Source organism: Xenopus laevis, chromosome 9_10S, assembly GCF_017654675.1.
Source record: "Xenopus laevis strain J_2021 chromosome 9_10S, Xenopus_laevis_v10.1, whole genome shotgun sequence".
Taxonomy (NCBI): Eukaryota; Metazoa; Chordata; class Amphibia; order Anura; family Pipidae; genus Xenopus; species Xenopus laevis.
This window is the reverse complement of record NC_054388.1, coordinates 17,958,910-17,981,000: the sequence shown is the minus strand read 5'-3', so window position 1 is coordinate 17,981,000 and position 22,091 is coordinate 17,958,910. Positions and strand designations below refer to the sequence as shown.

General features: G+C 42.5%; 2 protein-coding genes across 4 annotated transcripts in view; one reads left to right on the top strand and one right to left on the bottom strand.

Moving 5' to 3' along the window:
• The window catches only part of pgs1.S (phosphatidylglycerophosphate synthase 1 S homeolog), a 48,479-nt gene extending 48,248 nt beyond the window's left edge, over positions 1-231 (bottom strand). Inside the window, exon 1 of one of the 2 annotated variants that reach the window (XM_018237517.2) lies at positions 86-231. In XM_018237517.2, the coding sequence (XP_018093006.1) occupies positions 86-183 (98 nt within the window). In that variant the 5' untranslated portion in view covers positions 184-231. 2 annotated transcript variants of the gene reach the window in all.
• Positions 232-13,421: 13,190 nt separating this feature from the next.
• Positions 13,422-16,040, top strand: socs3.S (suppressor of cytokine signaling 3 S homeolog). 2 transcript variants are annotated; one of them, XM_018237266.2, is made up of 2 exons: positions 13,422-13,619; positions 14,458-16,040. In XM_018237266.2, exon 2 carries the CDS (start codon positions 14,552-14,554, stop codon positions 15,149-15,151), a length of 600 nt encoding a protein of 199 aa, XP_018092755.1. In that variant the 5' UTR covers positions 13,422-13,619; positions 14,458-14,551; the 3' UTR covers positions 15,152-16,040.
• Positions 16,041-22,091: the final 6,051 nt, after the last annotated feature.

Here is a 22,091-nt window from a genome sequence, read left to right as displayed (position 1 = left end):
CGGTTGAACGCAATTATATAAGATACAGTTCTCCTCACAGTGACGCCGCGAAATAGACTTTATTGCATTAACGCGTCTTCTATACCTGCCCCTGTGGTTCCTGTTACGGTTACATAACCGAGCGAGTAGCGCGATCAGCCCGGGACCACCGAGCCGTCTCCACAGAGCTGCGGGCGCCGCCATCTTATCCGGAAACTAAGCCATGGAGCTCCGCCCACAGCTAAAGGGGAACTTTATTTCTATTCACTATAATGGACAATGAGCTGGATAAGCAACTGTCGGCGGGCAGCCCAGGGGGAATAGGCTCGTAATGGTTCTGTATTGATGCAGTTAAGAAATTTGTGGAATACACCCGCATACCTCCCAACATTTTGGAAGTAAAAAGAGGGACAAAATTTTTTTTCCCGCACGTAGCACAGCAATTTCTTGACCACACCCCTTTATGTGGCCACACACCCCTAATTACCATGTTTATTTTACAAAATTTGGCAGGTTATGAAAGTTTGAAAATATTTCTCCTTATCTAAACTGTGTTTTTGTGTCTCAAAATTGTTACAAAGTATCTAATTTGCACCTGTTAGCTGTTCTGGGCTCTCTGCTAAAAGCCAATTAAGTTAGAAACTTTGTTTTTTTTTTCTGGCTGTTCAGTGCAGAGAAAAGAGGGACTTTCCAGTACAAATGAGGGACTGCGGGTTGAGCTGTCAAAAGAGGGACTGTCCCTCCGAAAAAGGGACAGTTGGGAGGTATGCACCCGCCCTAAGCAATGTCCATCATTCCTGCACACACGTGACCTCTCTATGCGAAGAAGTGTTCATCGCCCACATTATAATAAAATGGTGATGCCGTCAAAATAGTTTTGTCTCAGAATCTCAGTGGAGTTTTTGAGCAGTATGAGGTGAAGAATCTAGTGAAGAATAAAGCTGGCCATAGATGGAAAGATTTTTAAAAGATCTTTTCGTTATCGTTAGACCCAGCTGACCTTGAAACGATCGTTTCAATGTACGATTTGTCCATCGACTAAAAAGACCGTTTCAGGCGATGTTGTCTGGTTGAAGCCAGGAAAACTGAGGGGAGCTGCCTGCTTGGCCCTGCGAACAATTGGACAATAGACAGATTTCACGTTGACCGATGAAAGTTTTCTAACCTGCCCGATCAATTTTGTCGGAGGAAAAATCGTTAGATGCACAATCGTTTGATTCCCACTAACCTTTACAATAATTTGATGGATTGGTTGGATTCATCAAAGAAAAATCTTTGCGTCTATGGGGAACTTAAAGGAGAATTCAACCTGTGGGGGAAAAAACCCATACCCCCCCCAACCCAGGTAGAACCCCCTTCCTCCTCCCCCCAGGCTAACTACCCCCCGAGGAAATGCCCATACTTAACCCTCGCCATAGATTCTTCCAGTGGAGTTGCACGCATCCATCTTCCGCGTAACAACCAGGAGTTAAGCAAATGCTGCTTTCAATAGCAATTGTTTTTTAAAAAAATTTTAAAGCCCTGAACATTTTTAATACGGTATATTGTAAAGTGGCTTAAAATTCTGTTTTCTTTTATAAGGCAAATTTTATTTTGGGGTTGACTCGCCCTTTAATGTTGTGGATCATTAAAGTTATCTTGGTGTCACATTTTATACATTTTATACTCGTTAGTCAGATTTTAATTGTATATGTGAATGAGAATCGAGTGAAAGTTTTCATAGTATACAGTGCGCAGTCATGAGTAGTGGCAGCATGCTGTAACTTTGGTCTGGCTATTTATTTCCAATAGTGGGACTTTGGTTTTAATCAACCAATCAGATTATATATATATATATGCCAGTGCTGGGCTAGGCGAGCTGGGCGCCCCAGGCCAAAAAAGAAAGTCTGAAATGTCCATGTCACGATCGGCACCCAGAATCCAGAACCAATGCTAGGCTCCCTGGTCTCGGCTCTTGCTTCCACCTTTAACAGCCGCCTTTCACCTCGGGAGGAACCCTCGACTTATTGGATGCTGCCAGGTCTTATTAAGAGAGGAGCCAAGCTAAGGGTTCTGGACGAGCAGAGGGGCACGAACGTAACAAAGTATTTTTGGGCAGAAGGTCACAATTCAAGGAGCAGACAGAAAACGTAGTCAAACTAGGCCGGGTCGTTGCAGGCAGAATTCAGGCGAAGTCAAGACAGGCAAGAGTCAAAACCAGGATATCAATCAGATGAGTCAGACAGGCACGAGTCAGAATAGTCAGATTTCAGAATAGTCGGTTACCAGGCAGAGGTCAGGATCACAGAAGTCGGATTAGTCAGGCAGGCAGGGGTCAAAACAGGAATCAGATACAGATAACAAACAGGAATGGCACCCAGGAACTCACTAAGACGAACCAAACAACGGGCAATATTTAAATACACAAGGTCCCTTTAAATACCTTTAAACTTCGCAGCCCTGTGGGATGATGTCATCACGTTGGCGCCGCTTGTGCATAAACTAAGGAAGAGTGCGCCGCACGCGCCATAGAGGAATCGGCAGCCAAGAAAAACACATCAGCGAGGCGGGCTTCCCCGCCAGCCCACTATACCACCAGGGTGAGTCTTTGTCACAGTCCATAAAACAAGCTACACAGTCATAGCATGGTCCATAATAAAACAAGAATGATCTGGTGCCTTTGAAAGAGCCTGAATTTCGGCCAGGGTTTACTGCTGAATTGTCAGAGGTAGAATTCTATTGTTTCTAACTGTATATCAGATGATTTGGCACTTAATTTTTGTAATCAAATCTAATACACCACCCAATAGTCACAGGAAAGATAGTAATTATTACATGTATTATTTACAATTTTAGCTCCTTACTGTACTATGCATGCTCGCTATTCAGGTGAGTGCAAAGGATCCTAAGGAAATCAGCAGGTACACCTATTCACTAAAAAGTGAATAAGCTTGCACCTTGATATACTGAATTTAATAATACTGTACATAATTTTATTTTGGGAGCATAGCTCCCTCTGTTAACCTGCACCACCAGTGGGGGAAACAATTTTTGGGTGATTGCTTTAGCAATGTGCTTTTTGGCCGATCCAAGTCTTTTGCCAATAGTGGCCGGCTAGTCTCCCTCCATGAACAAACTGAATATTGTATAAAACTTTGTTCCATACGATAATATACTGTATGTACATGTATCGCCACCTTAACTTTAAAGTTCAGGTTTGTTCTCTACTGGGCATACATGGGCAATGAATAGGATCGTATTAAGATCCACAGAGATGGCAGTGCAGCAATAAAAATACCCCAGACTAGTGTACTGTTCAGAGAATATACGTGCCAGCCTGGGGTCTATAGTAAGTGATTTTATTCACTGGGGAGTGCCTAACACATGGCCAGGGACTGGGAGTCAAAATAGGCCCTGGCATTTCAACTACACAGAGGCCCAACCAGTCCCCCACCAACCCACTCCACAATGACTGTCTATGGCATCTTACAGCGGCCCCACTTGCCAGAACTCACAGATTGCCATTCCGGGCCTGCACATGGCACTCCCAGTGAATTATCCTTGACTTGTTCTTTAACCTTGTGATAGAGCTTAAATATTTTACTGTTATTTAAGACTATCAGTGTGACTTTCTCTGGATTGGCAAAAACACATATTTGGCCTGCAACTTCCTTCAGTGCTGAGTATGGATGGGCGAATTTGGCTGGTTTTGCTTCGCCAAAAATTCGCTGCCGGCTAAATGTCAACCAACGCCCATTAAAGTCTATGGGCGACAAAAAAAGTTTTTGTTACACCCCGCATACAAGTCTATGAGCGTCATTTCTGCGGCGAAACAAGGGGAAAAAATTTGCCCATCCCTAGTGCTGAGTAGGTTAATAATACTAAGTGTTATTTGCATAGTGAAAGTGGCCTTTGTCCCTGTCACCTCCCCTCCCAGTGGCGTCACAATATGGCTGAGAGCCAGAATGAGATATGGGACACTTAGGGAAATCCCTTAAAGGCATACATAGAATTTTCAGCTCAAAAACTACCGGGTACAGTAAAGGGAATCGATGTGTGCTTTCTATAGAAATGTGACTGTTTATCACTGAAAAGCCCCATTTCTTCCTGCTTTATCTGTCACTCACATACGCAAAGCATACAGACTATCTCACAGCCATGATGTCAGTGACAATCCAGCTACAAGGAAGAAGCTAGGCAGCAGCAATATTTGTTATATCCTATTTAAAGGAGAACTAAAGCCTAAAAAAAATATGGCCACAAATTCTGGGAAACTGTAACGAAAATGAAAATTTTATATAAATTCATCATACTGAAATTAGAAACTTTCTAAATATCAATGAAATATTCTACATCATTTCTGAAATAATCAAGTATATGTTCACTGTCCCTCTCTCAGCATCCGTTTCTCTTTATTCTGAGTTGGGTGTCAGGTATTCTTTGCCAGTTAGATCCAATACATCCTTTAGGATAGGTGGGCTTCCTTTTGTAGCAGATGTATTAGAGCTCATTCAAATAACTGATTCCAATACAAACAACATTTAACAAAATAACTGCCTTTTGCAGAAATCCTGCATGTAGAGAGACGTGTCTGGTGATTTTAATAGAGTGAGCTCCAATACATCTTCTAGGCAAAAGGAGCCCATGTCCATGACAGCTCCTCATATTCTGCTCATCTTAAACCAGACCCCCACCACTTGAATTTAGCCTGCGCTAACATACCCCTCAGACCCAATCGCAGTGGAACCCACTTTTAGCTCCAGTTCAGAGTGCAGATGTGGCCAGCAGGTCTGAGAAATTGCCTATTATGTATGTTTTGTTTGTATAGGTTTGTGTGGTTTAAATAAGTCATGCATTCATTATTTTCTCATTTGAGGGATTATTTATCAAATTCCGAAAATTTCTGATAATTTTCAGTAGAATAATCCGACCAAATCCATACAGATTTTTTCCTGTTATTTATGTACACATTTTTCGCAAAAAAAAAAAACGCAAAATAAAAACGTGAAAAATTGTGAATTTTTTGGATTCAATACCTGATAACTGATTTTTTTGTATTATTATTGCCCATGAAATCTTTGGATTATTGTGTGAAACCCAGCACACATTAGGATATCTTCGGGACTTCTCCCATTGATTTACATGAACTCGGCAGGTCTGAGTTGGACTACTTTTTTATTCTGCCTTTTAACACCCTTGTTGCTTAATATATTTCTAATATTTAGATATATATTTATTCTGTAATTTGGCATAATAAATAACTGTGTCTATTTTTACAGAATATAAAAGACTGTATCAATACTTTGGCAGAGAAATGGCAGCTTTTAATTGAAACAAAAATAAAGAAGGCCCTCTACGAGAATCACTTTTGCTATACTCACTGAGCTTTTATAGGAAAAGGAAAGTAATCTCTTCTGATAAATAAGATATATTTCCCCTTAGTGTGGTGTTGCCTTTAATCAGATAAGAAGGTGAAAAGTGAAGACACATACAGTACTCAAAGTAATAGCTGTCATTTAGAAAGGCATTTGACTATTGTCAAGTGGAATTGACAACCAAGGTCCTTCTGAGATTTTCACATGAAACACTAATGGCAATGGCAATTTGCTGCTGTAAAATATAAAAAATAAAAAAGGGGAGCAATCTCATTGTTTGTACAATTAAATATTTATTCACAAAATAATATAATTGCCCTTACAAGGTATTAAATGGTAAAAAGTTTATCACACATGCCCAGGATCTCAGGGAAGCTGCTCTCCTTGTTACACCAGTAGTAAAGTCTTTAATGTGTGCAAGTGGGTTGTAGTTCAGCCACGTTGTCCCACTGTGGACCTGGAGTGGCATGTAGACTATGATTATCAACACGTTCCAAATTATTCAGGGTAGATTCAAACGAGAGACAAATAATGTCCTCTTGTTTTTATTTTTTTGTAAACCTGCAGCAATGATCTCATACTACTCCCCATGATAGTTGAATGGAATCACGTGGCTTTTTGCAGAGGTAATATCTCAAAATGTGTATGTCTGAGATTATGTGCAGCATAAGCATCACAAATCCTATGAAAAAAAAAGTTACGTGACATTTCTGACATTTGGTAGCAAAAAAAATTTCTCTGTAATAATAAAACAGTAACTTGTACTTGATCCCAACTAAGATATAATTAATCCTTATTGGAGGCAAAACCAGCCTGTTGGATTTATTTCATGTTTACATGATTTTCTAGTAGATTTAAGGTATGAAGATCTAAATAATGGAAAGATTAGTTATCCATAAAACCCCAGGTCCCAAGCATTCTGGATAACAGGTCCCATACCTGTATTGATTTTTGAGAAAATGTATATTGCTATATTTAACAAACAACTATTTTGTATGTAACCATAACATAACAAATATCTGAATAAAAAGCAGGAGGGTGATTTAAACAAGCTGTTGACAGTGTCTTGAGATCTACTGATCACCAGCTAAAGGTTTTCTGATAGATCCCGATCTACCTTTTGGGCACCCCTGTGCTAGGGTCATCAATGGTATTGTTATAGGAGAATTTGCTAAATTGTTGTATCACCATCACTTTATTTTCAATAAGTGGCTATTCAAAGACATATTGTAAAAGGCAAATTTTATTGCAGCACTTGTATAATGGCAGCTGCTGAGATTATGCAAAATCAAACACGTGAAAACCCATTATGACACTTCATTAGGCCTTGTCATGTGAAACAGCTCTCTGTTAGTCAGAACATATATGTTCAGGACCGCCATCAGAAATTGCAAGGCCCTATACAACAAAATTTCCTGGGCTCCCTGGGCTGCGACCACCGCAAGCCCCACCTAGAGGTCCGCCCTCCCCCACCCCACAGGTCCGCCCCCCACCACACAGTAAAAAAACAAAAAAATTATTGGCAGCTAGGGTTCCCACATATTAATAAAAAATAAAAAGATATTGGTGGTCAGGGCCCCCCATAAAAAAAAAATTTGTGGCCAGGGCCCCCCATTTAAAAATATTGGTGGCTAGGACCCCACATGAGAAAAAAAAAATTGGTGGCCTAAATTGGTGGCCAGGGCCCCTTAAACGTCCATGCCTTCCCGAAGTCAGCAGCTCTCAGAAAGATGGGGGGCAATCAAGTAAGTGTGGTGTGGCCGGGCCCCCCTTACCCTCGGGGCCCCCTACAACTCTCCCTAATGGCAGCCCTGTATATGTTGTTCCATCTCACTGCATCTTCGCTGCTAACGCTTTTCCCTACTGAGAGATGGGTTTGTTTGGGTTTAACGAGAGCATGTCCAGTGCTTGCCCAAATTGCTTAGTGCCTGCAAAAGTTACCAGCATTATCATGGGCAGGGGGAATGAGCAGATGTTACAAAAAAAAGCTGCGCTCCCCTGCGTTCCGTTTTTATGCGTTCAGCCGCAGGGGAGAGCGCAGGAGTAGACGCATTCAGTTTTTTTCAACGGGGCTGTACTCACACAGGCGCATGTAGGTGCTGAACGCAGGTTGAGACGCAACATGCTGCATTTTTCCTGTGTTCGGCGCCTACGTGCGTCTGTGTGAGTACAGCCCCAATGAAAAAAACGGAATGCGTCTACTCCTGCGCTCCCCTGCAGCTGAACGCATAAAAACAGAACGCAGGGGAGCGCAGCTTCAAACACTCGTCTGTAAGAGCCCTAAGGCAGGGGAAAGGGGTCTCTCAATTTGTTAATGTATGAAAGTCAGATGAGGGTTTCTCTCCACTCATGCTACAGGTTTTCCACTTATTAGGAGATGCAATTTTTCCTTAGCTAATATAAAGTTTATTTGAGGCCATGTGGCCGGCCCCCTGTCTCAGCACACTGAGCTCTATGTACATGCTCTGACTAACTCCCCGCATAGGAAATATGGGTCTTTTATTTTTCAGGAAAACCTTTTTTCTATTCCACAAAGTGCTGCCAAGTATGAGCAGAGAGAGCGCTAGAGCGAGCGTGCAGTTAGCACTCTTTAACTGCTGAATCGTGCATCTAATCAGCCTGCCTTGAGGCCATGCTTTGCATTTCACCTGAAGAGGCAGCAGCTGTGTTTTCAGAAGCGGACTTCCCAGAAGCAGACCGTATGTTTGTATAGTTACAGTACAGAGAAGCAAGAGCAGGCAAATTTACTATGTTTAACAGTTCCCTGCCTGCAGGCTTTAAACTTGAGACATTTCTACTGCCTAAAAAGGCAGGAACATCAAAATTCAGAACAGAAAATTTAGATTTTATGTTTTGATGTAACATAGTCTGTATCAAAGTACAGTGAAACCCATGCATCTGGCTCCTTATATGCACAGTGAATGTAGGATTAAGAGAGTCACACAAACACCATATTGTTGCAGATGGGGAGCTTACCCCTTTTATTGTGACCGCCTGTGCATCAACGTTGGCCTTTAAGCAATGTTTTAGGACTATGCGTGCCAAGCCTCACTTTGGGAATACACTGACCTTGGAGAACTATGGGTAATGGGATGGGACTATGTATGCCCTGCAGTGGCGTAACTAGATATTACTGGGCCCCACAGCAAATTATTTCTCAGGCCCGCAAAATGTTTAGAGGTTGACTTGTTTCTCCAATATTTATTAAAATTGTATATGAATTAGGGCCTCATGGGGCCCCTATACCTCCTGGGCCCCACTGCAGCCGCAAGGTCTGCTTCCTCTATAGTTACGCCCCTGATGCCCTGTATGCTTTAAATGTTGTAGCACAAATGTTTGTATCCTGACGAAGGAAGGGTTAAAGGAGAAGGAAAGTCGCTTCACACTTGGGCCAAATGTTAGTTACCCCCAAGTGAATGTATTTATTATCTGAAACCCCAGGCCAGTGCTCCTATCAGCAGAAAACTGCACCAGCCTGGGGTTATTCCAGCGAGCCCCACGGAGTAATCCTCTTCCAGCTTCTTCTTTCTTGTGGCTGCACCTGGGCATTAGGGTGGGACTACACAGACGTTTTCGTCGCAATCCGACGTACTGCAAAAAAAACGTTGCCGACAAATCACATGCAATGGTAATAAGGTAAGTTAATGCATTGTCGGATAAAGTCGCAGCGTTGATCCGAAGTCGCAGCGTTGACATTCACTTATGAGGTACGTGAATGCATTATCGGATGAAGTTGCAGCGTTGATCCGACACAACACTACTGTCGGATTGCATGCGATTTGTCGCTGGTGTTTTGTTGGAACGCACCGAAAACATCCGTGTACTCCTACCCTAAGACTGAAGTCGGCTTTTCCATCTACTGCGCACGCATCTGCCCCGGGAAATTTGGAGACAGAAGAAGCCAGAAGAGGAGCACTGTGTGGTGTTCGCTGGAATAACCCTGGGCTGGTGCAGTTTTCTGGTGATTGGAGCACTGGCCCGGGGTTTCAGGTAAGTAAATACATTCGCTTGGGGGTGCCTGACATTTGCCACCCTCAAGTGTGAAACAACTTTCCTTCTCCTTTAAACCCCTCAGAAACTTTGATGCACAGGTCGTCACAATAAAAGGGGTAAGCTCCTCACCCAGGGCCGCTCCGGCCATGAGGCAAGGTGATAATCTTGCCTCAGGCGGCACGGAGCGGCCAGTTACCAAGGGCGGCAAAAAGCCGCCTCTGGTAACTGTAAGAGACGAATTTCCGTTTTTTAAAATGGAAATTCGGCTCTTCTAGTGCAGCGAGCGGAATAGCGCTCACTGCACTAGCGATGCGGCCCCTCCTCCACCCGCTCCGACGCTAGAAGTTAGAAGAGCGGAGCAGGTGGAGGGGCGGCATTGGGGCTGCTGCCTCAGCCCCTGAAACGTGCCTGTCCTCACCTGCAACTATATGGTGTTTGTGCAACTTTCTTAATTCTACATTCACATTGCATCAATGAAGCACCCAGGTGATTTTTGTACATCTCTGGCCTTTAACCGCAACTGTGTGCTACAGAGGTGTGTCATCCAGGAAATACATGAATGTCACTCATCTAGTGCTGAGGCATAACAGATTCTTCAAGTGTTACCAGCAAAAACAATAGACCTACATTCTTCATGCAAAAGTGACCTTTTTTAAGGAACAGCTTTTATGACGCAAGTATAATCAAAAATAGGAATTTTCCAGGAACCACAATCCAGTGTCCCTAGACTATAGTGTTCCTTTATTATTCTTAATTTTGCTGTGTCAATAAAAAGGTTGTTTGTTGAGGAGACCTAGATCTGTGACACCGTCCCACACACACAGTGAAACATGGTCTGTGGCAGATTTACCTCTCATTTAGCAAGTGTCCTTGCTCTCTTGGCACTTACACCACTGCATTTTGTCAAGGTACAGTGGGGTCACCACCAGCCAATAAGAACTGGACTGGATTTTTAAGAAGGTGTCTAGAGGAAGGAAAATGTGCAAAGTGGTGCATGTTGGACCCCGAGGGAGCCATTTACAAGGCAATGGTTTGTGCCAGTGGAGTAACAAATGGTAGAGGCCGGAATCTGAGAAAGGGGGTTCTGTTCAGCACAGTCTCTACGGTGCAATGTTATAAAATACAAAAGAGTAGTACAGGTATGGGACCTGTTTTCCAGAATGCTCGGGGACCTGGGGTTTTCTGGATAACAGATCTTTCCATACTTTGGATCTTCATACCTAGTCATACTCTTGGTCTACTAGAAAATCATGTAAACATTAAATAACCCCAATAGACTGGTTCAGTTTCCAAGAAGGATAAATTATATCTTGGTTGGGATAAAGTACAATGTACTGTTTCATTATTACAGAGTAAAAGGAAAACATTTTTAAAAATTTGTTTTATTTTATTATAATAGAGTCTATGGGAGACAGCCTTTCCCATAATTCAGAGCATTCTGGATCATGGGTTTCCAGATAACTGATCCCATACCTGTACAGCACTTTGATAAAGCACATAGCTTTCTCGTTAAATGCTCATTAAAACATTTTATGTGCTGAACAAATACATTTCTATTTTGTTTTACCCAGATACTGAGAATAACCAAAATAAACCCATAACTGGCACGACTACTGGCAGGAACCCAGCACTCCAGCTGCAACACTGACGTCACTTGGGTGTGCGACTGATTCCCAAATAAAAGACAGGAAAAAAACAAGTCTTATTAAATCCCTACAATTTATATTTTCCACACAGTGGGAACATCACTGCCGCCACTGTAATTACAATTCACCTGCTAAGTAAGAAAAACAGCAAAAGGTACACAGTGAATGTACTCATTTGTGCCTGTTGTAAACTCAATTAGTGTTTTAAAAGATCCACAAATACATGCAATTAGTACTTGTATTTTTCACATTAGCCCCCCCCACTAATAGCACATAAACTTAATAAACTTATTTAATAAAGTAAGGTTTTGTATTTTAATCTTCTATTCTTTAGAAACAATGGCAGTCGGCATGCTTTCCATATGTAAAAAGCCTCTCTGGTCTAACATGGGTGTGAACGCACGGAGGTGTTAAGCTGGCCATAGATGTTAGGCTTTTTAAAAGATATTTTTGTTATCGTAACCAAGTATATCTTGAAACAATCGTTTAAATGTATGATTTGTCCAAAGATCATTTCAAGCAATGTTGTCTAGTTGAAGCCAGGAAAACTGAGGGTAGCTGCCTGCTTGGCCCTGCAATCAATTGGACAATAGATAGATTTCACTGTGACCGATGAAAATTTTCTAACCTGGGCGATCAATTTTCTGCCGAAAAATCATTAGATGCACGATCGTTCAATTCCCACCTAGGTTGTGTGTCAAGGTCTGTCACCTGGTGGTAGAGTCCTGCACGGGTCCATTTTTTGGAACCTGCACCCAACCCGTACCCGCAACTTGTAATCCGCAACCCGGAACCGCAGCCCGCATTCTTACCAGCTTGGGCCCGCTACCTGACCCGCAAGTACCTTATCTGCAACCCGGACACGCGACCCGCTGACCATCAAGAATCAGGAAGTGCTGTCATTGTAAACCAGAAGTGACATCATCGGAAGTAGGCGTGATCAGAAAAAAGGAGTAAAAACCGCTATTGAGAAGACCCGCGGCCAACCCGCAAACACGCTGACCCACGTCTATACCCACACCCTGAACTTCTACATGCAACCCACAGGGTACCCGACCCGTTGCAGGACTCTACCTGGTGGAGCAAGTTTGGATACCCACAGCATTGCCAACAAGTCCCACATTTCTATGGTGCCAAGTTCTTGCATGTTGTGTTAGGGTGGAGGGGAAGTAATCCTCTAGTTACACCAATACCATCACTGATCCAGGTACTAACTTGCGCTATGCTCTTCTACAGTGACGGATTAATGACATGTGGGGCCCCTAGGCTTCATCCACACAGGCCCCCCTTCTAGGCTGCTGCTGGGCCCAGATGCATGCAGATCCAGGCACAAATGCACCCAAGCATGGGCGGAGTTCAGTGGGTGCCAGTGATGTATCTGGAGCTACACGCATCCAGGTTTATGCATGCACCTTGCCTGCCTTCTTCTCCCACCTGGTGCACCCAAGCATACTCACCAGCGCTTAAAGAAAATAGAAATAATGAAAAAAAAGCTAGATAGCCCCTGATCCAACTGGGCCCCTAGACTATAGCCTAGGTTAGATTGTGCATTCATCCATCCTTGTTCTTCTACAAGCCTCATCAGGTATGATGCAAATGTACATTTTTTAAATGTATAAAACATGCATGACAAATGGATGTATAACAGATTTCCACTTGATTCCATAAAAATGAATGGTGATGCAATGGTCTGTTTTGCTACTTGGAACCAAGGTGCAAGCCTTCTAATCGTAATAATGAAATAGTGAAACAGATCCATGAGACACTTGCAACCCATTTATTTTTAAAATATGGCCAGAGCTGTGCAGCTAGCTGCCCTCCAGCTCCCAGCATTGCAGGCTGCATGGATAGTCTTGCACCAATGTGCAGTGTTTTTTAACACACCGGTCTGATGACCAGAAATACATTGCAAGAATTCTGCATCTCATTTTGACATTAGGCAATAAACTCGCTGAGACGGTGCTGAAGTTCTACAGTGTAAAAGTACAGTATTTGGTAAAGTGCTAGCAGGAAAATGTGAAATATTAAAGAAGCCAAAAGCCCCGTTCTTATTGCAGATAAAATTTCCCATAAAGATTTCTGATTTGGTATTGTGACCGCCAAATAGATTTTTATGTCATAATGGTTGAAACAGTGCCAGAAGTTCTTTTGGTTTTGTTTTTGTTTCAAGGGCCAACCGTTTAGGGCCACACATGGTTAGAGTCAGTGCCTGTGTGTGTCCTGCAGATTCTTGGAAGAACAGCCAGTTACAGACAGGAGAAGCCAGATCTCTGAGCCCTGCCAGGAATAGGGAGTCTAGAGTTGGAAGCTTGCCGTCACAACTCTGTGTATCATACACACAGCTTTAACATTACAGGAAGAGCCTCTTCCAGGAATAGGCCAGCCGGAGGGGGGGGGCAGGCGGGGGAAAGGAGGAGCTGTTCACCATATAAGAAGGTGTGTGTGAGCTCATGGGGTTTCAGAACTAATGTGGAACTTGTGAGACAGCAATAGCATACACTTTTTAACACAACTTGGACTATACCGCGACCGCCCCAGGGATCTGATACTGTCTGAAACAGCTGGGATTTATTTGTTATCTGCCTTTGAATATCTTTATTGTGACTCTGCTCACTCTATAGCTGCGGGAATTGAGTATTTCATATAGGTAAGGTATTGATTATGGACTTATAGGGGCTTCGAGGGGGGGGTGGTCTTTAAGTTTTTATATTTTATGGTAGAAAATAATAATAATAATTTTTAAAAAAATGTTAATTCATCAGTACGTATGTATACTCAAATGTATATTTTTTAGACATACAAATAGTAGTACAGCAATTTGTTGTGACTCTGTTCTAGCAGTTTTAATAAACGTATATCTTTTAAATGTCAAGTCTTTGCCCAACAGTGACCTAGGCTTAACTGTAACTCTCAGCATCTTTAAAGTGGCAGGACAGTAGGAGCTGTAGTTGAAGTCTAGGACTGTCCCCAAATAATAAATGCTAAATAGATGAATGACAAATCCACGGTACAAGACCTTCATACATGCTTCAGACGAGCACTTCTATAAAGCAGTGGGTGATGCCATACTGCAGTGCTGGAGCTAAAAGTGCTAGTCCTATACGATATGCTGTAAATTAGGCTGCATGTGTTGGTTTGCATATATGGCTTGGTCATGTGATTTACTGTTTGTGAGGTTGCACACTATTGATTCTTTGTAGCAAATCCCATAACCTACTATTAACCCTTTAGGCAGCCACCGTTGCACAGGCACTTTCCTGTATCAGCTCAAGCCTGAAGCCACACACAGTCCATTTACTGCAAATCCCAAACAATGCAGCAGCAGCAGCTGTCATGAATTCATACTTCCAAGAAACTGCACAGCCCACATTCCAGCTAGGGGGCCCCTTCCAATACGGCACTGTACACTCGAGAGCTGTTGATTAAATGTTCATTCACAGTTGTTTTTATGCATTGAATACTCATATTCTTTCTTTTCTTTTCAGTGTGTTGCTGTGCGGAAGAACTGAACCCGATCCTTCAATAACACTTGCCAAAGGACTAGCTCACACTCCGTTAACAACACTGGCTCCAACCGTCATGGTAACGCAGAGCAAGTTCCCGAGCATGAGCCGGGCATTGGACTCTAGTCTACGGCTTAAGACCTTCTCTTCCTGCAGCGAGTACAACCTTGTGTTGACTGCAGTGCGCAAACTCCAAGAGAGTGGTTTTTACTGGAGCACCGTAACAGGGAGCCAGGCAAACCTACTATTGAGCACTGAACCTGCGGGAACTTTTCTGATCCGAGACAGCTCCGACCGGCGGCACTTCTTCACCCTCAGCGTCAAAACTGAGTCTGGCACCAAGAACCTACGCATCCAGTGTGAGCCTTGTGGATTCTCCTTGCAGACTGAACCACGCAGTGCCCAGCCAGTACCACGTTTTGACTGTGTCTTAAAGCTGCTGTGCCATTATATGCCAACCAAGGACAGTAGCAGTGGCTCCAAACGGGCATATTACATTTATTCTGGAGGGGAGCGTGTCCCCTTGCTTCTGTCACGGCCACTATCAACCAATGTGTCTTCTCTACAGCACCTATGTAGAAAGGCCGTGAATGGTACCTTAGAGGGGGGTGAAGGGCAAGAGCAGCTTCCATTGCCCATAAAAGACTTTCTGCAGGAATATGACTCCCCAGTGTAGACAAAGAAAACGATCAACAGGAATTTAAATTCAGTTGTGCAGAGTGGATTGTGCCACACAGAGTTCCCGGTGCCTAGGAAGAAGAGAGCAGTGGCACAGAGATCAAGAAAAAATTATGGCAAAGTGGATCCACAGAAACAACATTTGCCTGCAAAGGACATTTTGTTCAGTATTAAAGAGCCTGAGACAAAACAAGTACTCAACTCAAGTACCCAACGCAAAATGGCAAGTATTACTTCAGAGATGAAGCATCTGCAATAAGAACTGTCTAATGAAACACAGTATGTGCCCATCAGACACTTCCCCTTTACCTCTCAGATGACCCTGCTCGCCGGGCGCACAGGGAAGTGGTGGAAATGATGGCGGCTGCTTTAAGGGCCTTGGTTCTGGTTCCCTCCCCGGCAAACTCTACTAGAACCCAGGGTCTGTTTTGCACTGAATGTTGGAAGATTTATTTATTACATTGTCACCTGCACAGCCTTAATCAAATTCCCTGGAGGGCAGTATCTATCACACTGCAGGGCATTGCCAGTACACGTAGAGCTATACACATGGCAGCTTCTACGTATTTATCTCCAGGAGAGACTGAACTCATGCACAAGCATTGGGCCGATATACATTTGCTCGTTACATCGTTATCATCGGCAGAAATACAAAAAGACTTGAACCCTGGACAATGAATGGTGACGTCGCCAAGATATTTTTTTCTTTTTGCACAAGAAACGTGTGCCTTTGCTGGGTGAGACCTCAGAGGGCACTGACCTCAATCGCGTTTACATGACGACCACCATAAAAGGGCAACATCCCCAGGAGAAAATTTGCACATATTTATATTTAACACAAAGAAATCCATTTCAGTAATTTATAATAAAAAATACTTTTTGTAATACGTCTGTTTTCAATGTGTGTGTGTCTTTGAGGTTGCCACTTGTAATCACAATGGAAGCCACCAGTACATAATAGGACAAATAGATACACAAGGATGTTAAACCATTGGCAGTCAACCCTTGCCAAGCTACAAATCCAAGGACTCCTCCAACAATATTCAGATTAAATTATTGCCAGCCTATTTCACTTGCAGTTGATCATGCCATTCCAGAAAGCCCATCCATAAAATGATAAAAAGTTATATATTCCTTCTGCATAGTAGGACAAAATGGACTTTAAAGGTAAAATATACCCTATTTTTATGTATATATGCATTAGGACATTCTTTATGATGCCCCAAAACATTTATTCTCTACATACTTGCCTTTATACATAAACAAGAGTTTCCATTTACCTTGTCTTATTAGACAGAAAGTTCAGTTGCTATCTGTGTCTGTGGGACATTCCATAGCAGAGAAGCAAGAGAGAGAGGGGGGTATCAGACAAGCCCTATCTATAAACTGTGTGTATTTATAATCAGTGGCAGTGTTGGACTGGCCTACTGGGATACCAGGAAAACTCCCGGTGGGCCCAGGTGTTAGTGGGCCCTCATGCTGCTAAACATTTGGACTATTTCATGGTCATTCCTTATTTCTATGAGAAAAAAATGCTAAATAGATGTAATAATAAATTATTATGGAGGGAGGTTGGGGGAGCCCTGCTGCACGGCCTGCAACCGGGCCCCATGGGGGTTAGTGACTTTACTGTTAATATTTAAGGGAAGTGCAGCATCTGCTTAGAGGAAATGTCTCCAGGGTTACTTCTGCCAGAGCTGAGTGTACTAGACATGAGGCACTCCTTTTGTGTATTATGTAAAAGCTCCCCTAAACAAACATAGACTCTAAAAGCACAATTAAGCTCATAGTAGAGAATATTTTTAGATTCGTTGTCTGTCAGTTCACGGTATTATGCAATTTTCTTTTTTTTTTATTTAATCGGCTTCCCTTTTAACCTCATTTGTTCTCTGCAGCACACAAAGGTTTCCAGTGTAGGCCGCAGAATGCTGACACACGCAGAGTTAACAGGCGTGTCTCAATAGCTTATGGGAAACCATCCTTTCCTGTTTCAGGATTATGAATGGCGCCTGTGCGTCACTCAGATAATGATATTCCTGGTAGCGCCGCCCTCCACACATTTCCTCGTTTCCAAGGTAATGGCAGCAAAGAGGAAACAAACAGATTCCCATTCAGGGGTGCCAGGAAAGGAAACTGTGCAGCCGCTGCCTAATGGGAAGCTCAGTACCTGTAGGAACATGTCATTCAGTTCTAAAGTTATGGCTCTGCTGCTGCACCTCCCTGAGGGGCTTTTCTTAGAAAGTTAAGGGTCACACAACATCAACATCAACTGATAACCTCTTTAACCCACTACCGTACAGCCTCCACCATATGTTCTAGATGAAGCAGTAACATCTGCCCAGAGCTTCCCTATAGGGACACAACATGGTTTTTGCTTTGAAATTCAAAGCAAAAATTCAAGTTAACCCCTCCCCATCTTGGGGCCTATGAATAAGTGTCCTTGGGCGACACGAAATGCGTAAGGCTTTTTTAACATAATGTAAAATAAAACTTTTTGTAATATCTAAACTTTGGGCACCTGGATCCTACTCCGGATTAGTGCCTGCCTACAATTGTATTTCCGTGACGCTCTCCCCATCTTGATCAGAAATGTTTAGTCTTTGCTGTTTTGTTACTGGCAGCCTGTAGTTGCTGTGAATGCTGGGAGTTGTAGGGAAACAGCTGCATACCTCCCAACTGTCCTGTTTTCTGTGGGACAGTCCCGATTTTGACAGGTCAGCCCGCAATCCCGGGTTTCTTACTGAAGTGTCCACAGGCCTGGATTTGCGGAGAGGCCACCAAGTCCTAGGACGGCAGGATTTTAGGGGACGGCATGCTGCCCAACCACACCAACAGTGGTTCAAAAACACTGGGGATGCACAGTTTTTTAAATCTCATGTGCTCCAATCCCAATTGCTCCAGTCTCGATGATGGAAATTTAAGCAAATAAAAGGGAGGGGGGCGAGGGCGACGAACGACAGCGGGCCTAGGGGCTCCCGCTATGTAAATCCGGCCCTGAATATCCCAACTTTCTCTTAGATCTCCTGACTCGAGAAAAAGATTTCTGAAACAATTAAAATAAAGGGCTTTTTCGCAGAGAGCCCAGAACACTCAGCAGCTGCACTTTTGTAACAATTTAAGATAAGCAAAGAAACAATTGTAACTATTTAAGATGAGCAGGTCTCTTGGGAGAACTGAGACAAGCGGCTTAAAGGGCAATTCACTCTCCTTAGCAAAACTGTTACAACGCATAAAACATTGCACTAAAACTCCCAGAAATGTTTCCAAACTTCCATAACCTGCCAAATGTTGTAAAATGGACATGGTAATTAGGGGGTGTGGCCATTGAACAGGCGTGGCCCAGCTGCATATGTTGGGAGGTATGCAGCGGGAGATTTTTTATCTATATCAATTAAACTGGCAGCCTTCCAGTTGTTCAGCTACAACTCCAAGAATGTTTCACTGGCTATGCTAGGGAGATGCAGTACAACAACAGCTGGAGGGCCTAATCTATAGCATGCCTATAGTACAGCTGTGTTGCAATGCCTGAGATATATTCTACTCATACAGCTACTACTCAGCAGCTAATAATAGTAACACGTTGGACTGGTCCGGGATCACTCATGTAGGTATTGCTGAACTACAGCTCCTCAATACACGGCAACTCCTCTACAGCTGCTTTGTATACAATACCAATCATGTATGCCTAAAAGGGGAAAAACAGACAGTAGTTTTAATGTACTTAAAAAATCATCTAAGAAACTGTGTTTTTTCTTGAGACACTAGCAACGCTTGTTACCCCAACAGCATCATCTGTATAAGGTTATGAATGATGCAGCCTCATACCAAGCAAAATCCCGTCTACCCCTCCCACCCCCATATAGGGATCCCGAGATGTGTCACCTTCCCAGAAGTCTCCATATTAAACAGGGAGGGGTGCATTACAACACCTCTCTTCTCGTCAGCTGGATCACGTTTGTGTTCCGTGTTGTTGTGGTTACGCACATCCCTTGCCCACTTTCCTAGCTGCTGGTGAAACATTTCCACATCAGATTCCAGACCTCTGCACTCATCCCAGTCTCCAAAACCAGCTGCAGTGAGTGCGGAGGGAGGGAAGTACAATAAGCATGAATGTGGGAGTCAGCCCAAGTCAAATGGGGAATCCCTTTCTTTTAGCCAAGCCTAAGAAGAGCAAACCAGCTTGGCACCAGCCTGCATACTGTTCTCAGAATCACACTCAGTTTCCCTATAAACAACATGGCTGGCGTATATACAAAGCTTAATGAAAAGGGTCCTCCACCTAAAACCTGCTTTCTGCATAATAACAGAAAATGTCATTCTAAGCAACTTTCCGTTATACATTCAAAGCAACAAAGTTTAAGTTGGCCTGAAAAAAAAAGACTATCTTCAAGTCATCAAGTTCAAGCCCTTTAAATGATCCCCATTGCCCGAACTGGCAATTTGAAGCTAAGTAGTGACAAATTCGCGGCGAATAAATTCACAAATCTCCCATGAAAATTTGTCTGAATTTTGGACGCGTGTATGAAAAGTGGCTCGTGTCAAAATCGCCACACGTCAACACTATTCAGACGCACGTTGACTTTAACGCCAGCGTCAAGATTGAAGTGAGTGACTTTTCAGACGCGCGTCCAAAATTGGACTATGTATAAATATATAAGGGGATCATATAATAATCTCTCTAATGCTTTATTTACCAGTAGGTCTTTCCAGCTGACACGAGGTCACCCATTCCGATTAGAAGAAAAGAGGTTCCGTCTAAATATTTGGAAGGGGTTTTTTACAGTGAGAGCTGTGAAGATGTGGAATTCTCTCCCTGAATCAGTGGTACAGGCTGATACATTAGATAGCTTTAAGAAGGGGTTGGATGGTGTTTAGCAAGTGAGGGAATACAGGGTTATGGGAGATAATTCATAGTACAAGTTGATCAAGGGACTGGTCCCATTGTCATTTTGGAGTCAGGAAAGAATTTTTTTCCCCTCTGAGGCAAATTGGAGAGGCTTCAGATGGGTTTTTTTTGCCTTCCTTTGGATCAACTAGCAGTTAGGCAGGTTAAAATAGAGTTAAAAGGTTGAACTTGATGGACGTGTGTCTTTTTTCAGCCTAACTTACTATGTTACATGTACAGGCACACTTACTGTATTCAGAACCATCTGCACACTTACACATATAAACTATATATATAATACACAAAAGCTATGAATATCTTGTAAATTATATTAGAAGTTACCTCGGAGTTCCATGACCTGTATAAAAACATGGTGGTCATGAAACTCCTCGGTAACTTATAATATCCTTATGATATACAAGAGGGGGTACTTTATTCACTATATCAAAACCTATACTAACTGTAGCTCTTAGCCTTGGATATTATGCCTGTTCAAGCATTTATCTAAACTACTCTTAAAGGCATAAATATAATTTGCCATCACAACCTCACAGAAAAGGTCAGTTCCTCAAGTCTGAGAGGTGGCCTCTGGTGCGTTGATCTTTAATATGGGAAAAAGATCCTCCACTATCTGTTTATAATGTCCTCTAATGTATTTGTACATCGTAATCATGTCATCTCCAGAGACAACAACCTAAGCCTTGACCGTCATTGTTTATATCTTCCATCCCTTTAATCCGTTTAGTTGTACATCTCTGTACTTTCTCATGAAAGGGGACCTGTCACCATAAGAAATAATTCCAAATCCTATCTTATGATGTTAATCAAGTAAAATAAGCTTCACTTACACTATATAAAGTATTTAAATCTTGATTCCTTTAGTCTTGGAAATTACAATCAAATCACACAGGCAAGCGCCATTTTGTGAACACTTTTATTTAGACAAACTTTGCATCATGGAAAAATCTTGTTTGTGCACCAGAATGGGGCACCCGATGTCTATGCCCAAGCACTGGCGACACATTAGATGGTGAGGAGGAAGGGGAAATGTGGGGAGGGCTGTAAAATCTAGGAAGTGCAGAATGGAAAGTGAAAGTAATTGTCTGTCCTGCCTCTATGCCTAGCAACCAGATTACTGAAATTGTAAACCGGAGAGCTACTGAATAAAAAGCTAAATAACTTTTAAAATCACAAATAAAAAATAAAAACCAACTACAAATTGTCTAACAATATCTCATTGCCAATATGTTATGTTTTGGTAGCTGAGGATGAGTAGAGTATAACAGTGTTTTATTAGCAGGTTCATGCAGCCATTACACTTCAACAGTAACCAACTCTTATCCTTTAAGATGTATAGAAAGTACTGTGTATTCACAGTATAACTATTGTGTACAGTGACACCTACAGGCCATTTGTATAAACACCACAGCTGTTACCCCTCTATATTGTTAAAACTTGAAATGCAAAATAAAAACTTGAAAAAATATTGTAGAAGTCAATTCATTTATTTTTAAATGCACAGCCAGAGTTTCTTCTGACAGCAGTAGGCACTAGCAAAATGCAAAGCGAGCCTTTTATTCTGTTCTTTAAAGCACAAAGTCTATCAACGAATTTCAGTGTGTGATTGTGCCTTTAAATATAAATGTACATGCTATGAATACAAACCAACTTCCTGAAATGTAATCTACTTTATGACTACTTTCTGTAAATCTATATAAATGACCTGACTGCCGTTGACGGGAAGAAAGCTTATTGTTATCTGAAAGGAACTAATAATTTATGTTATCCACAGAGAGATACCTAGGTCTTATCATTTGTGAAGCCAGCTGCCTGCATATCCCCAGAGACTCTCTGTTGCTAGGAAGATGCTGGCAGGGTAATATACACTGGCAGCATTGGCTCTGCAGAGGCAGATTGTTATATATGCAATTTGCAACTCGGCCAGGTTCCCTACTGGAATATTCAGGGCCCCACAAATGCAAGGTCTGCACTTGCCTCAACACCAAACCACCTTATAAACACTAATTTATAAAAACAGAAATATAGTGCTCTA

What these genes read in the sequence shown, in the direction of transcription:
- socs3.S (XM_018237266.2), top strand. Translation starts at nt 14,552, where the DNA reads ATGGTAACGCAGAGCAAGTTCCCGAGCATGAGCCGGGCATTGGACTCT.